Source organism: Gouania willdenowi, chromosome 3 (genome assembly GCF_900634775.1).
Source record: "Gouania willdenowi chromosome 3, fGouWil2.1, whole genome shotgun sequence".
NCBI classification, from domain to species: domain Eukaryota; kingdom Metazoa; phylum Chordata; class Actinopteri; order Blenniiformes; family Gobiesocidae; genus Gouania; species Gouania willdenowi.
Window position 1 is genome coordinate 381146 of NC_041046.1, and position 16800 is coordinate 397945.

Genomic DNA, 16800 nt, shown 5'->3' on the forward strand with positions numbered 1-16800 from the left:
AAGATTTGTGCAAAACTTGCTCTATTCAACAGCTGATTACGGAGGAACGAAACAAGCCAGAAACAAAAATTGTGATGAAAGTAGAGGCTTCAATCTTTCAGAATCTGGTGTCAGATTTTAGATAGTCATAGTACAAAATATTCTGTGGGTCTTTAAAAATCAGTCAAAATGCTCAAAAACGGCTGGCACTGAGGGGGGTAGAAATTCTGAAAATGGCTGGCACTGAATGAGTTAAGTACAAAAACTAGCAACAATGTACAACTTAAACACAAAAAACCTTCTAAAATAAATAAATGAAAGTAATATGAATTCACATTTGGAATACATTGACCAACTCTGCTTTACAAAAACTGCTATAAAACAACCATATATGATGTGCATATAAAGCACAAAACCGCTGCTCAAAAATTAAACCAACAATTTTTCAACCTTAGCACAGTAATGTAAATAAAGCTGTGCATATCTCAAGTGCACATTCTGCTGATAAAAATGCTTATAAAAATAAATATGGAAAATAAAAGTCACAGCATTTTTCTCAGCTACACAATGCAAAACGTATCAGGCTAACGAGCTGTTGAAAACAGTAGCGACAGGCTGCATATTTACAACAACATACCGCGCAATAGCTTTGCTGATCTGTCCCTGGATAACAGTCAGTCCGTTAAAATCCAGCCGCTGTTTCAGTGCAGAGGCTTCCCTCACGTCCACCAACGCAGCCTTAGCTTAGAGTTTCACTGATGCATGTATCATTTGGAGACAGATTGGTAAAATAATGCGCGTATTTCCACTCTGAGAAGCTCGTCCTACTCTCACATTGACTCGCCATGATTAACGCACGATGTAAACAGAGACACGGCCACAATGATTCTTTTTCTTCTTCCGTTTTATCGTGGTTGGCACGGCGCCCCTCACAAATATGTAGCGCCACTGTAAACAGGAAGTATACTGCAGCTAGCAAAGTAACAGACAAACGCACCAATTATAACGGTAACTGCGTTATTTCTTTAAAAAAATATTGCGTTAGAGTACTAGTTACTGTCAAAAGTAACGTTTACTGCCCAACACTGGTGGGGACAGGTAACTTTTATACAGGTACCTAGCTCAAACTGGTGCAGTTAATACAGGTAATGAATGGAGAATAGTAGAGCTTCTTAAAGAAAAACTAACAGGTCTGTGAGAACCTGAATTCTTGCTGGTTGGTAGGTGATAAAATACTTATTATATGCAATAAAACGCTAATTAATTATTTAAAAATCATACAATGAGTTTTTGTGACTTTTTACAGAAATTAGAGACCCCTCTCCAGTCTTTGGAAGTGGGAAAACTTGCAAAATTGGCAGTGTATCAAATACTTATTTTCCCTACAGTACAGTACAATTGCTTTCCGAAACCACCTCACAAAGGTAAAAAAACAGAGGGATGCCTGGATAAACTGACATTTTACTTTAATTTGAACAAAAAAAAGAGAAATAGCACAACTGCATAAGTATACACATACAATAATAAATAATAAAAAAGGGTACCAGTAAAAGTCATTGATGGATGGAATGTTGGAGTATTAGTTTTTTCCCCCTTCTGCAATATTTGGAATGTATTTTTCTCAAAATACCACTAACTAATTTAAAACCACTAAAACATGTCATTGTTTTAAGATTTGATATACTTAGAGCTAGGGACCTCTTATTGAGTTTTACATTGTTTATATTAAACAGTTATTGGGTTCCAGCTCTATAGTTGGGGACATAATACCTGCATGTTTTATCACAAACGTATCTCAATATCTCAATTATTTACCACATACAAATTCTGCATTTAGGGGTCAATTAGTTGCATTCTATTAGACTTAGAATGCTGATAGTTGTTTATAACAACTGTCAGTTATGGGAGACAAAACCATCTGTATTAATTTGTATAATCACAAATAGTACCAGTAAGAAGAAGGGTAACGCACACAGCCACAAAGCATAGTGTGACTGGTGTTTAAAATAAAACGCTGTCGTTTCCTAATACTACATTTCTATCCAAATGTGACAACCTGTCAAATTTCTATTTGAATGATAAATTATTCAAAATACCATTCACACACCAATAGGACAGAACCACCATGTAAGGCATTAGTCAAACATTGCGAGCAACTTAGGGTTCAGTGTCTTTCCCAAGAACACTTCGACACAAACAGGTATAGCACTGGGATGGAATCACAACCTCTCAATCAGAAGACAACCATTATTGTTGTGTTCATGTGCAAATACAACCTCATGCCCAGCTTTCTGAGCACAGACATTACTGCCCAGCTGTGATGCTCTTAGAAAATGTCCCTGTAGAGATAGACAAAGCTTCATAATGATGAATGTGATTGCTTCCTGAGATACCAAAAGTCAAGCTAGTAAATGCATTTGGGCCAGGGTTAGTTGAATTGCTGGAATGTAAATTACTGTCATTGATATTTTCTTTCCAATGTGCTTTGTGTCATAGCTATCAGTGGGTTCAGGATGCTCATTGTGTAGTTATTATTGGACCGTCCTTTCACTCTGATTGAGGTCATGATTGCAGCGACACTTGATCACTTCATGACTGAGGCCTTTCTACCCTTCCAACCAGGGGTGGACATTTTCAGTTCTCCAGGGTCGCTGCCCTGCTCCAATACACCAAACTGCAATAATTGTTTAATTACCGGTCCTTCTTTAAAGCCCATTAATGGCACAACGGTTGCGGATATGTGTCTAGATGCAGAAACACATCTAAAACATGCAGGACTGTGGACCTGGACGACTGGCATTGCTTCACACATGAACTAAACAATACATCAGCCATAGACAACTGGCGGCCCGGGGGCCACATGCGGCCATTGGCCTAATTTTATGCAACCCCCAAAGTAAATGAACAAAAATCCAGAAAAATACACATCACAAGAGCAAGATTACGCTAAAAAATACAAAGAATCACAACAATGCAGGAAAATACAGTAAAAGGCAAGAAAAAAAACACAGAAAAAACTCCAAAAACACACAAAACTACTACAAAAATGAACAAACAACAGTAATAAACAAAATTACACACGAAGACACAAAAAGACAAGAAATACACAAAAATTACATACATATATACTGTATGTATATATCACACATAATGAACATAAATAGACATTGTACAGTTTGTCTTTTGAACAAATGCAGCCAGATTTACACCTTGGGAAAAGCTAAAAACTAGAAAGAGAAAATGAATGCCTCTGATTAAGATGTGTAATACCCTTTTAAGCATGTGTTTGACTGACCCCTGAAAATGAAAATGACACGATTGGAAGATAATCGCTTCAAAAGCAATAAAAGCCAACTGAAGTCAATTAGGTATAAAGCCTGTGATTAATACCAGCAGAAAGGAGTACACACAGATGTGGCTGCAGGGTGTTAGCTCTCCATGTGGTCAGGAGGAACAGCTTAGCCAGTGTTACCGACTGCTACTGCTTATCTGATTGCAAGATGGCATGATTAAAACTTTGCGTGTGTGTGTGTGTGTGTTCAGATAAAGAGATTACAGAACCATTGCATATTCACAGCCCACACATTTGTACACCTAAATGGCAGCAGCTTTAGTGTTAAAGAAATTTTATTGCCCAAGTCTATCATCTAAATATCTAACTTGTCTGAATACAATATTAGACAATAGTTATGCATTTGTTTTTCCTATGCAAAATTAAGTTATGGTATATAAAGCACAAAACAACTTCCTTGGACTATTAACCCACAAACGTTCATACGCCTCCTTACACACAAACACAAGCTTTGTTCAAACAAGAATCTATAAACATAAAGCAGATAAATTCTGAGATCCATGCATCAGATGGTGAAAATTAGATGCTTTCATTCTTGTACTAAGTTAGCTGTGGAAGCACACTTTGAGAAGGAAATGTGGTTAAATGTAGATATTTTGATGAGGAAATCTTACCTGCAATGTGTTTGTTGTGTACGAAATGTTTTCTAGTCTTATAGAGGAGCATCTGTGATTACTTTAGAAATATGAAATTATCATGAAATGAATAGCTCTACAGAGAGCCATTGTTGTTTTGTTTTACATATTCTTGCAATTTTACCAATTACAGCCATTTGATATGCACTTAAAAAAGAAAAAAAGAAAATTTTAAAAAATTCTGTTTAGGTTAGATCAGTCTGGAAAAAGTCAAATTCTGACTAAAGGAAAATATAAAGAATGGAGAGGAACGGTAAATGCATCACTTCCTATCGCACCATGCAGAATGTGATAAAGAGTACATGTGATGTATCCCAGACAAAAAAAATGGTATAAAGGTGTTTCATTGTGACTAATGGACTAAAATGTCATATTGGCTGTTATGGAGTAAACTACTGATGCCTTTTTTAGTTGCAGGCAGGTAGAAATGCTTCTCTTCCCCTCTGACTGCAGCTTGTTTTCATTTACATATCTACAAATGCCTTCGCCTGTGTAATCACAAGAACACAGAAGAACTGCGAGGGAAGGAAGGAGACTTGCGGGGAGAGAAAACAGTGGAAAGTAATTAAAACCAAGTGCTGGAAAAACAGTGTGCTGGCCTGTGACCGACGAATGCCGCTGCTCTGAACCAAAGACCTCCATTGGATTAACAGGAGTCTAATGTTTAGAGGAAGCAGGGAAATCATCTTATCTGCTATGTGTGCACACATGCACTGTGTTCATGCAAGAATGGCAGAGTTCAGGTTTTACAGTCTTCTTTTCATTCCCCTTTAATCTCTGCATCTGATTGTTTTTGAGAAATAGGTGGATTTTAAGAGAAAATATACCAAAACAAAATGAAGATAAGAAAACTAAGCGTCAATAAATAAATCCTCTTAGTTTTAAGGTCTAGAATCGTGAAAGTGACAGACCTTACTTTCATTACCAAGCTTTTTTAATAAAGTACCATTTATTATTTTTGAAAGCATATTAGGGACAAGAGCACAACCAAACACCTACAATATGTGACTTTTTTTTTTTTTAAATTAAATAGGACTTCAATTTAAAAAAATAATGACAACAAAAATAAAATGTGAGTTTGTTTTTGTTGTGTTTTTCTCATCCTTTAACATCATGTTTCAGTTTATTTACTTTGTTTGCGCTCTCATTTTCACCATGCAGCCTCTCACATCCTTCCATCTGCCTTAGATTCTCTTCCTTACCTCTTAGTGATAGGATAGACTTCTGTTGGGCTGGTGCCTTGACCTTGAATTTCAACAGGGCCCCTTTGACAAAAAATCCAGCGCCACAGCCCTGCTCCTATCTTTCACTCCCAGAATATTAAGTAACAGTTCTGAAGCAGGGATCCTGCATTCCCAACCACCAAAACTCCACAGCTGTTTGTAACACCATCCAATGAAAAATGTCTCTGATTCTTGTCAACACCAGCAATTTGACTGCACTTAATGATGCAATAGGCTTTATAGAGTGATAGTTTTGGGTATAGTCTCATGATATTGAGATACTTACACGTGCAGCAAAAGTGGCCCAACTCTGTTTTTTTGGGGGGTCAAGTGACAAGGTCAGATTTTTTAGAAGCAGTGTGAATCTTGCTGATAGCTGACTTTTTTTGTGATTTAGATCACTTTCAAATGTGGCCCTGAATCCGATACAGACACACGCACAGACATATGCAAGACATGGGTTGCAGCTGTCGTATTCCTTGTGTCAAGCCACTCTTGAACAACAGACAGTGTCAGAAGTGTCTCGTCTGTGCTAAAGACAAAAAGGACTGGACTGCTGCTGAGTGGTCCAAAGTTATGTTCTCTGATGAAGTACATTTTGCATGTGCTTTGGAAATCAAGGTCCCAGAGTCTGGAGGAAGAGAGGAGAGGCACAGAATCCACGTAGTTTGAGGTTGAGTGTAAAGGTTCCACAGTCATTGATGGTTTGGGGTGCCATGTCATGTGCTAGCGTTGGTCCACTGTGTTTCCTTAGGTCCAAGGTCAATGCAGCCGTCTACCAGGAAGTTTTAGAGCACTTCATGCTTCCTGCTGCTGACCAACTTTATGGAGATGCAGATTTCATTTTCCAACAGAACTTGGCACCTGCACACAGTGCCAGAAGCTACCAGTACCTAGTTAAAGGGCCATCGTATCCCTGTTCTTGATTGGCCAGCAAACTCGCCTGACCTTAACCCCATAGAAAATCTATGGGGTATTGTGAAAAGGAAGATTCAAGACGACAGACCCAACAATGCAGAAGAGCCCAAGGCCACTATCAGAGCAACCTGGGCTCGTATAACACCTGAGCAGTGCCATAGACTGATTGACTCCTCGCCACGCCGCATTGCTGCAGTAATTCAGGCAAAAGGAGCCTCGACTAATTATTGAGTGTTGTACATGCTCATACTTTTCATGTTCATACTTCATACTGTGTTCTAGAAATCTTTTTTTTTGTATTGGTCTTAAGTAATATTTTAATTTTCTGAGATACTGAATTTGGGATTTTCATTAGTTAGTAATAATCATCAAAATTAAAAGAAAAAAACACTTGAAATATATCAGTCTGTGTGTAATGAATGAATATAATATACAAGTTTCTTTATTTGAATGGAATTACTGAAATAAATTAACTTTTTCATGATATTCTAATTTTATGATCAGCACCTTAATATATAGGGTGTAGGGAGGGATGGGATGAGATGTACACAAACAATGGCTACATAACGTGATTGACCACATGTTTTTCCCAGTTATGTGAATAACTATTAACTTTTTTGTTACCTATGGTGTAAACTACGGAAAAAAAAACTAATGAAAGAATTTTCACACAAAAAAAGGTTGCCTTTAAGAAATTTACTTTTTTTTTTATCATTGATATGATGGTATGTTAAATTTTTACAACAGTTACTTAACACCAAAGCTTTTTTGTGAAATGATTCAAAATAGTCATTTGGTTTAAATTTGGTGTAAATACATACAGTCAGAATGGGGTACCAAAAGCAATTTACAGCTTACCTTATTGATCCAGGTTTCAAATGCAGGCCCGGTTGTGGTAAGGAACAAATCTGGCATAAACAGAAAGAGAGAAAAACATGACCAAATGACGCTTTGACTTAGTAAACAAGCAAAAAAAAAAAAAAAAAAAAAAAACCAACAACATAAAGTCATGATGTAAAGACTATTGTCAGGTCACAGAATACTGTGGATTGTTCAAAAGCACACAATGAAAATTGTCTAAGAACATGATTACAGAAAATTTCACAGTAAAAAAGATCAGTGAAAACATCAAACTCTAGAATGATTTCCTCAAACAAGAAAACAAAAGGACTTTTGAAAGAAATGAAAAAAAAAGATGAGTATAACAGGTAGAAGGGAGATCTGATGCTCATAGCAACAGTTCATTCTGTCAACTGGAGTCTGCACCTCCTGGTAATGCCGGTAGCTCGCTCTATTGGGTTCCTTTATACCCACACTTGTACTCATTGTTTGCTTTGAGGCATAAGGCTGAAAGCAGCACTTCTTATGATCATTCTATGTGGTTCTCAGTGAGAGGACCTTTACTTTCATTGCTAACTTCTGCAAAAGCAGGTCTGCTACAGTAACTGAACATGAAATAAACATTGGAATTGAACTGCACTGGGGCAGTGCTATATTCCGTGTGTCGTCATGCACTGCATACATATAATGATGCTGTAGAAATTGAAGGAATGAAGTAAGACCATGATAATGAGGTTGTAGGAGGTCATGTCTATGACAGATACCAAGGAACACTTTGTGACCACTTTTGGTCAGAAACAGTTTCCTCATCCTTCCTTTCAAACAGAAACAAAGGAGCTGAGAACAGGAATTTACGACTATTTGTCCTTCCCCCGCTGTGAAACACACGGCAGAATCTTTTCCCTTCGTGTTCTGCTTTTCAATCAAGGACATCCTTAGAATAAGATCATATAATTGTTTTTACAGTTAAAGTGTTCCTAAAGAATATCTCTCATTAACTTTGCATAAAGTATATCATGTTTGGTGCCAGAATAACCGGGAAAATATGATCTCTGCTTTTGTCTCGTTTTGAAAGTTATAATCTAACTGGTTTCTGAGTTATATTCATATTTCTAGTTCCAAAAGGTTTCTCATTCATTCATCCCTTATCACACATACATGATAGCCACAACCCACAAAACATCCAAAGCAATCTAATTGGCTCCCGAAAACACGTCGACCAATAGAATCGATTAGACCACGATAAAACCGAAGCGCAATCCTGGATGACAAGGTATTAATAACTAATTAAGTGATCTGAAACACTTTAACTGGATTTCAGATGGCACCTCCTAAGGCAAATTACTGTAATGTTATTAATAATTAATATTATAATTATCAATCCTTGTCCAAGCTCCTCCCCCTACAAGGTCATGGCTGCAGTGGGCAACACCTTCAGGGTTCTCACCAGCAATTTTTCACTGCATAGTGGATTGCGTGGTGTGCGAGCGAGCGCTACCGGCATAGAACATTTTGAAATGCGTAAGTCTCAGAGGGCCAAATTTAATGAAGTAAAGCTAAAGTTGTTTTTTGTTGTTGTTTATCTTTGTTCCAGCCTTACTTTAAAGCTAAAAGTTATTTGTTGATTTGGTGAAAGTGTTGATGAAAGTATTTAGAGAGTTACTCATGCTTCTTGTTATAGGTACTCCACTAATAAATACTCAAATACTGGAGGACAAGAAATAACATTTATACAAAAGATTTCAAGATGCGCTTTTCCAATTGAAACATGGAGGAGAGACACACACACACACGCACACGCACACACACACACACACACAAGTTTTATTCGGGCTGAAAAAATAAGACCCTGCCTAAAGACAGGCATACACTGTGCGATTTTTGGCCCACTTTGAGCCGATTTTCAACTTGTGCGACTATTTTGTGGGATCGTGCGAGTCTTTGCTAGATTGTGTATCAAGTAGTACACATGGGGTCATGAGAGGGTGAGGGTGATTAACGCCTCACGACCAGCTCCCAATCAGCAATGTAGCGACTGGATTTCAAACATGTTTGAAATCCAGTCGCTCAGTATCGCACAGTTGAAGCAGTGCCACGGGCCGGCTTACCGTAAACGCTCACATTGCGCATGCGCGAACTATGGACCGCTGTAAAATTGACGGACTGTACTGCACATCGCCGTCTTTTCTTTTTTAAAGCTCTTTTTGCTGAGATTTGCGAGTGTCTCTCCTCTTCCGGGTTTTTCTTCTTCGTCTGTATTAATGGTGACGCTACAGTGATCTGCTTCTAATTTGTACGTTGCATTTCCGGAAACAAGACCCCGACGTGTCTTGTATGAATGTACAGTGTGAGCAGTCAGATCGTGTCAGAGTGTCGGTCCATACAGTGTGAGAACATGCATTGTGAGCTGCGCACATTCGGGCTCTGCGTCGCACAGTTTGAGCTGGAGCTGAGTGCAACGATTGAAAAAATCGCACAGTGTATGCCAGCCTTAAGAGAACACGGCCCGAACCCATCCGACCCGAATGAAGTCGATGTCTCTTTAAGCCCGAACACGTTTCAACCAAACAGTATTCACATCCGTATGCGCACATGTAGAGTGATCCATTGCAGGTTATAAATATAACGAGCAGCTTCATGTGATGCTACATGCTACGTCCTAGTTGAAGCACTGTTTATATTGGATGGTAATTTTTCACTGTACCAAGCGGAAAATCATACAGGCAGCATCGGCGTCCTCAGGTAAAGACTGGAAGATGTGAGCAAATTGTCTGTAATAAGTAGACTGCATGGCTAATGTATGTGTTTCTCGGTTATGCATATTAAAAGAGAGTTTAAACAACCTGTGTGCGCCTGGAAGTTCCTTGTGTGTCCAAGTGTGTAACAATTATTATGACAGTACCTATTGAAAAAGCAAAAAACAACAGAAAATCCCCCCAACGTTGCTGAAAACTGAACATAGGGGGCGCCATTGCTCTGTATGGGAGCAAAATTACAACATTGGGGGCCCCTATGACCAACAGCACTGGCAAGAACCCTGACCTTAACAACTTTGATAGGGAGTGCCGAACCAATCCATCACTCTTATAGAAGACCAATATAACCAGCATTTCCGATCTGGTAATTACGCTAGTCATCCAATTAGAAATCTAGCCATACAAGAACCTCTCTCTGGATTTTTGCAAATATTAGTGATTGTCTAATCCCATCAGATAAGAAATTTGCAGATGAATTTTATTAGATGCTGAAACATAACTTCTCATCTTTTCCTTCATTACTAAGTACTAAGTTCAGTCTCATTATGTCCCTTCTGAAAACAGCCCTTCATATTATAACACTTTTGTTTGTTTGTTTACCATGACAACACTGTCATGATCCCTTTCACATCCACAACCAGATTAGTTATCAGGCATTATATCTCTCAATTCCAAAGCCATGACAACAGTAAGTATATTTGTGAACAAAGTTTGTTTTTGTTAGTCCATGACGATGGTATATTCCTTATTCCCTTTAGTAAACACTGATGTTTACTCTTGTTCTATTATGCAAGTTAATAACCCTGTATTCAAACACAAACTCACATCTATTAAACATGGCTTGACTGTAGTATAGGACATTGACCAATCTTCTTCCCATGGGCAAGAAAAATATGATAGACATGTGTACCTACAATGTGATTTTTGATGATGCATAAAATATTTCTAAATTAAGTAACCAACAGAAAAATAAATCAAGGGGACAAAAGAAACCACCGAGTAAAGTACTTATTTACTAGGGTGGGACAATACACCGAGCTCATGATGTGGTACACAATAATCAGCTCGCGATAATATTTTTTTGGAAAAGAAGAAAGAGACCAAAAAAAAAAAAAAAAATGTAGTTTGATAAATTACCATTCTTTTATTTTACTTAAACTCTGGATATAAAACAAACCAAACAATCTGGTGTTTAGTAGATCATGTGATTTATTTATTTTTTCTGACCCATTTTTCTGGTTGATTGGAGTTTCTAAATTGCCATATGAGTGCATGGGACCTTGCAATAGACAGGCACCAGCAGAATCACACAACCCTGAAAATGCACATGTTTGAAAATGGATGGATGGATGTTGCGTGACATATAATCTCACCTTTATTATCTATGTATTCTATGATACAAAATGATATTGAAACCTACTGTTGCATAAACTAAGAAATGACCTTAAAAATGTTAAAAGCTTTTTACTTCGGACCAAAATTAGATGATCAAACAGTGAGTTCTTTAAAATAAATAAATAAATAAAATGTGTAATTTAAAAAATCTGGGGGATGTTATGTTTAGTACCTATTAACATATGTTTAACAAAAACAAGTGTTACAAAGGTCCACGTGTTAAACAACAACTTTTCATTTCTAACTTTATTTAAGGAAAATAAGATATGAAATGCATGCATTAATTATGCAGACACAAATATAAATACACAACTTACACCAATTAGCACACTGTGTGTAGTTGATTTTCAGAATTGGCTTATAAGCCTGCACTCACATCAGGTGGCATACTGATTAGCTTTGTTAATCAGCCAATCAGGCCTCTTAGACAGAATCCAGCCGTGATTGGCTGATTAGGACTGTCAGTGAGAAATACACAGAGAGGTTTCATCTTGTAAACACTTGGCATTCTCACGGTGGGGACACTTCCTCAGTCTCATCAGGTTTATTTTTAAAGCCTAAGTTTACCAGACAAACTCTGCAGATTCACCTTTTAATATCAACTGCAATTTGACTAGAAAGGTGATTATGATGCTCTTTAATAGTGTTAATCCTCCACACTGGGGTGTAAAGTAAACTGTTAAGTTATTGCTACACTAAAACAAAAAGCAGTATACTTTATAGTGATTTGTTAAACTTAATCCCTTGGATGCAACGTCCTTCACCATTTGCTTTTCTCAAGGTAATGTTAAAAAGTCCCAGAGACCTGCTCACTCAACAAAACAGGTCCTTCATCACTCACTTTACCACTGACTGAATACTACTGCCCATTGGGTCCTTAAGGGGAGTTGCTATTATTTAAACAGTAGAGCTTCAGTAAAATGTTTTTGTACTGATAGCATTCATTTCATGTGTTCCATTTACACTCAGAGCAATCCTTACTAATTGAAACGTACACACTGATGTTCACTTTTACTGCTCACTATGGCTGAACAAGAAACTACATTTGCTATAATATCGCGGTAAAATAAAACAAGATTTCCTAACTGCAAAGGCCCCGAGGGCCACAAGAGACTCGCCACAGGGGTGCATGGTCCATCGCTCAGAACCCCACTCTGTGCTCGTGGGCAAAGCGGTCTCGCCCTGGGCATCGCTCCGTCTGACGCCGCCCCGGGTACCCTGCATATGTATAATACATTTAATATTGTTTATTAGAACACATTACATTGATTTATTAAGTTTGTTGAAAAATTGTTCAGCCCTCTACAAGCCAAAAAACACATTCCAAACAGCTTTTTCCCAAACAAATTTATAATGTAAAGTGTGATGATATCTGATGAAAAGATATGAAGCAGCCGTTTGCTTTATGTGTAAGGAGGTTTTACTTTGTCATAGGAAGAATATACACTAAAAGAATCACATGCAGACCAATCAGCTGATATAGCAAATGTAAAAACTGCTGTGCGGTACGCACCATTAACATGTTATCCAGTAGCTTTGGATTTTAATTTCATGATTAAAAGACATTGGAGCTTTCTACATGTCATGTGATGGTGGACACACTCCAGTATTCCGTAGCGGAGAGAGGAGTTGTGGTGAAGCCCAGCTTTACTAACGTTCAGTAAATATCCTAACCTTTTAGAGACCTGAATCAAAGGTGTGTATAAAATTAAATAAAGCTGTAGAAAGACAAAGAGAAGTAGGTGCTGTCGGACGAGAAAGGTATTTTGGAATAGCATTTTCATGCACTTAATTTAAAACACTTTTCACCCAAATTTCCTGAAACCTCTTAGATTGTGGTTATTTTAGTGGAATAATATTTTCCCCATGACCGGCGTGCATGGGTTTGTATTTTCAACGTATTTTAATCCTGCTACCACGCACACAACACATATTGGTGTTGGGAGAAACACGACAAATTTCAAATGATGATCTGCCAATAAAAAGAAATACTAGGTAATAGTTATATTTTTCATGATTCAATACAACCATTTTGTCTAGAATAATTCCATGAAAAAAGTGTGCGCTGTGAAGATTACTGTATAGCTATCAATCCATTTAACCTGCACACTGTTAATTTAACATGGTATTTAGCCACAGCATAAAATCACTAGATTGAAAATGTCGTTTCAGCAGTGTGTATATAACACTTGTCAGTTCATGACAATTCCCATTGATTTGTTTTTGCAAATCATAAATCAGTTTAGACATGTACATGATACTACAAAGCTTCCATTGCTGTGGCGTAAATGAGTCTTCCCCTGTTTATTTCCGTTCAGGGACCAAAGACAAAAACGTTTGATCTCATGTAGAAAAGACAAGAAAAATTAAAGCATTTTCTAAGGCTATTACAATTATAGTTGAGTGATAATTAATGAGGTGTAGAATATTCAGTTGTACTTAATGATTATTGTTCTCACCTGCATAATTCACTTCAAGCTAAAACATTTAATCAGCCGAATTGGATGATTTGCAGACCGGATTAGGCCCACGGGCCTCAAGTTTGACACCCCTGGTCTACACAGCACACAATGGTTATAGTTTAAAGCTCTGTTTACGTTTGACTTCTGAATTTATGTTTGCTATTGGGCCATAGAAATGAATATCTTAAAATGATTAAATCTAACTCAAAAACAAGGGACGTCTATGTGGATGTGTGGATGTGTGTGGAGCAAATATCTCCCCGATGCGGTGCGAGTTGGACCTGAAACTCGGTTGACGGGTTCCAAATACCCCGAGTGTGTGTATCTGTTATTTTGGAGTAATTTGGTCATTTCAAAATGTTTATTTTAATTTTATTTCACTTCTGGACGGCCCCGAAATGAAACCTATATGGGTCCACTATGATTATTGTTTGTTCTCCGCAACGGTGAGTATTTCTTCTCATATTCTACTATGTGCTAAGAAAGATGCTAGCAGCTGCAATGTAAACAAACACACAGACACACACACGGCTGATGCGTGTGTGTGCACTACATCGGGATGTACATGGTGAACTCACACAGAGGCGTTGAGAGAGATTTGTGACTTTGGTGTTGCAAAACGTTTATTTTTTTTGTGGTACTTTCGGGTCTCTCTTTTTTACACACACGCACACGCAAACAGTATTATATTATTGTTATTGCTATTCTTATATTATTCTTTTTTTGTATTATTCTTTTATCTTATAGTTACTGGTATTCTCATTGTATTATTATTATTGCTATTACCTTATTATTTTATGTTGTTATTGTTTTTATTGTATTATAGTTACTGTATTTTCATTATATTATTTTGTTATTGTATATATTTACTATTGTATTGAAGTTATTTTTATTCTTATCATTACCATCATATTCTTTTTCATTATTAATATATATTTTTTATTATAGTTACTGGTGTCATCATTGTATTATTAGCATTGCTATATAATCATTATATTACCTTCTAATTATTTAATAATGTTTATTAATATTGTTTTTAGTACATTATTATTTTGTTATTGCAATTATTACCATTAATATCATTACAACATTACTTTTATTACTATTACTACTTTCACTATTAATATTATATCCCTATCAACATATTTATTATTATCAGGGCTCTACACAAACTTATCCAATGTGGCACTGGTGAGACAAACTTTCTCTGTTAGTCGAGGGGTTGTACAGCATAGACATACATGCTGATGAATAGTTGACTTAACTGGCGTACCATAGATACCGTGTCTCTCTTAACAACCTGCGATAGTTTATGTGCAAGGAAGCGTGCGCACATGTGTGACAGATAACGCACAGAGGAAATGGTTGGCACACACACACGCAGTATTTATAATAAAAATATACTAAATGAGTAAAATAAAATTAAAAACTAAACAATATTTATACAAAAAGTACACAAAATGACAACAGAAATGCATTAAAATATACAAAAAGGCTCTAAAAACACACAAAATTACTCCAAAAACATTACAGAAAAATACACCAAACAACAACAAACATATGAAAATGACTCAAAATACACAAAACTAAATATTTATACTAAAATACACAAAATAACAACAGAAATGTACAAAACAACACTAAAAAAGATACAAAAATACACAAAAAAGATTCCAGAATCACACTGCAATGGCAACAAAAAACTATAATTATACTGTACAAAAAATGCACAAAAACACAACAGAAAGATACAAAAATATGCAAATATACCCCTTATGCTCCCTGTACTGCACTGTACTAGTCTATCTATAACGCAAGAAAGGTCTGTGTGGATGTGTGGATGTGTGTGGAGCAAATATTTGCCCGACGCGGTTCGAGTTCGACCTGAAACTCGGTCAATGGGTTCCAAAAAGGCCGAGTGTGTGTATCTGTTATTTTGGTCATTTCAAAATGTTTATTTTAATTTTATTTCACTTCTGGACGGCCCAGAAACGAAACCTCTATGAAACATCTATATCTATTTCACTGCACAGCTCCTCACACGAGCAAGAGTCACGTGTGCAGCCAGAGCCAATCGCTGTGCACACAGCCAAGCAGACACGGACTGTAAACACGAGTGAGAGAGAAGAAGATAGTTTTATACCGTAGAGGAACGTCTGAGCAGCCGTGTTTGTACTGATAAACTAGCAAAGCTCTTAAGTCTCACTTATTGGGCCTGATGTTAGTCACTGATGTTCCTGTGTGTGAGCCACTGCCGACTCCACTTCCTCCTGTGCCATGCTATTGTTAGCGTCTCAAACACTGGAGCTCTCTGAATAGATCATTTGAAACCGCCAGCCACTGGTGAGTCTTCTGCAGACACGTTTCCCATTGTTTAAATCATATAACTGTTGTTCAATAACGCGCTGTTTCACTAGAGTCGGTTTTGACCTCAACCTGTTCAATACTCATCTGGAAAACTGCAGATTCTCAGTGGTGCCGTGCATGGAAGCTAAGCTCTGACCACTCGGTTCGAAGGTAAAAAATTATTTTTGTTTTTTAAAAAAGACAGCCGAATTGTACATAACTTTAATTTACTTACTCACTCATGTAGTTTGGAGCTTTACGTTTTGTTTTGCGCAGTTTTGTTACTTTTATGATTGGTGCTACAGTGTCTATGGAGTTTGGTTATCAGTGTCTCAAACATTTCACGGAACACACACACGATATTTATTTTTTTAAATATACTAAATGAGTAAAATAAAACACAAAAAGACAACTGAAAGAATAAAAAATACACGACTACAAAAAAACATACATTACAGAAAAATACAACAAAAACATGAAAATGATTCAAATACACAAAACTAAATATTTATACTAAAAATAAATAAAACTAAATATTTACACTAAAAATACATAAAACTAAATATTTACACAAAAAATACACAAAATGACTCCTCAATCACACTACAATGGCAACAAAACAATAATTATACAAAAACACAACAGAAAGATACAGAAATACACACGACCCCAAAAAACATACATTACAAAAAAATATTTAAATAAAAAAAACAGCAAATAATTATGCACAAAAAGACAACAGAAAGATACATAAATACACATGACTCCAAAAAACATATGTTACAGGAAAATACACCAAACAAAAAAATATAAAAGTGATAAAGTCATGCACATGTCCCATAAAATTAAACCAGGAAAATTGGACCTGCAAATATACCCCTTATGCTTCCACAT

The 16800-nt window shown here is 36.8% G+C and overlaps 1 protein-coding gene across 1 annotated transcript in view; it reads right to left on the reverse strand.

Moving 5' to 3' along the window:
- Positions 1-16800, reverse strand: part of itfg1 (integrin alpha FG-GAP repeat containing 1) — a 223503-nt gene that overhangs the window by 169630 nt on the left and 37073 nt on the right. Inside the window, exon 7 of the mRNA XM_028441662.1 lies at positions 6966-7015. Coding sequence (XP_028297463.1) covers positions 6966-7015 — 50 coding nt within the window. The remainder of the gene's footprint in view (positions 1-6965; positions 7016-16800) is intronic.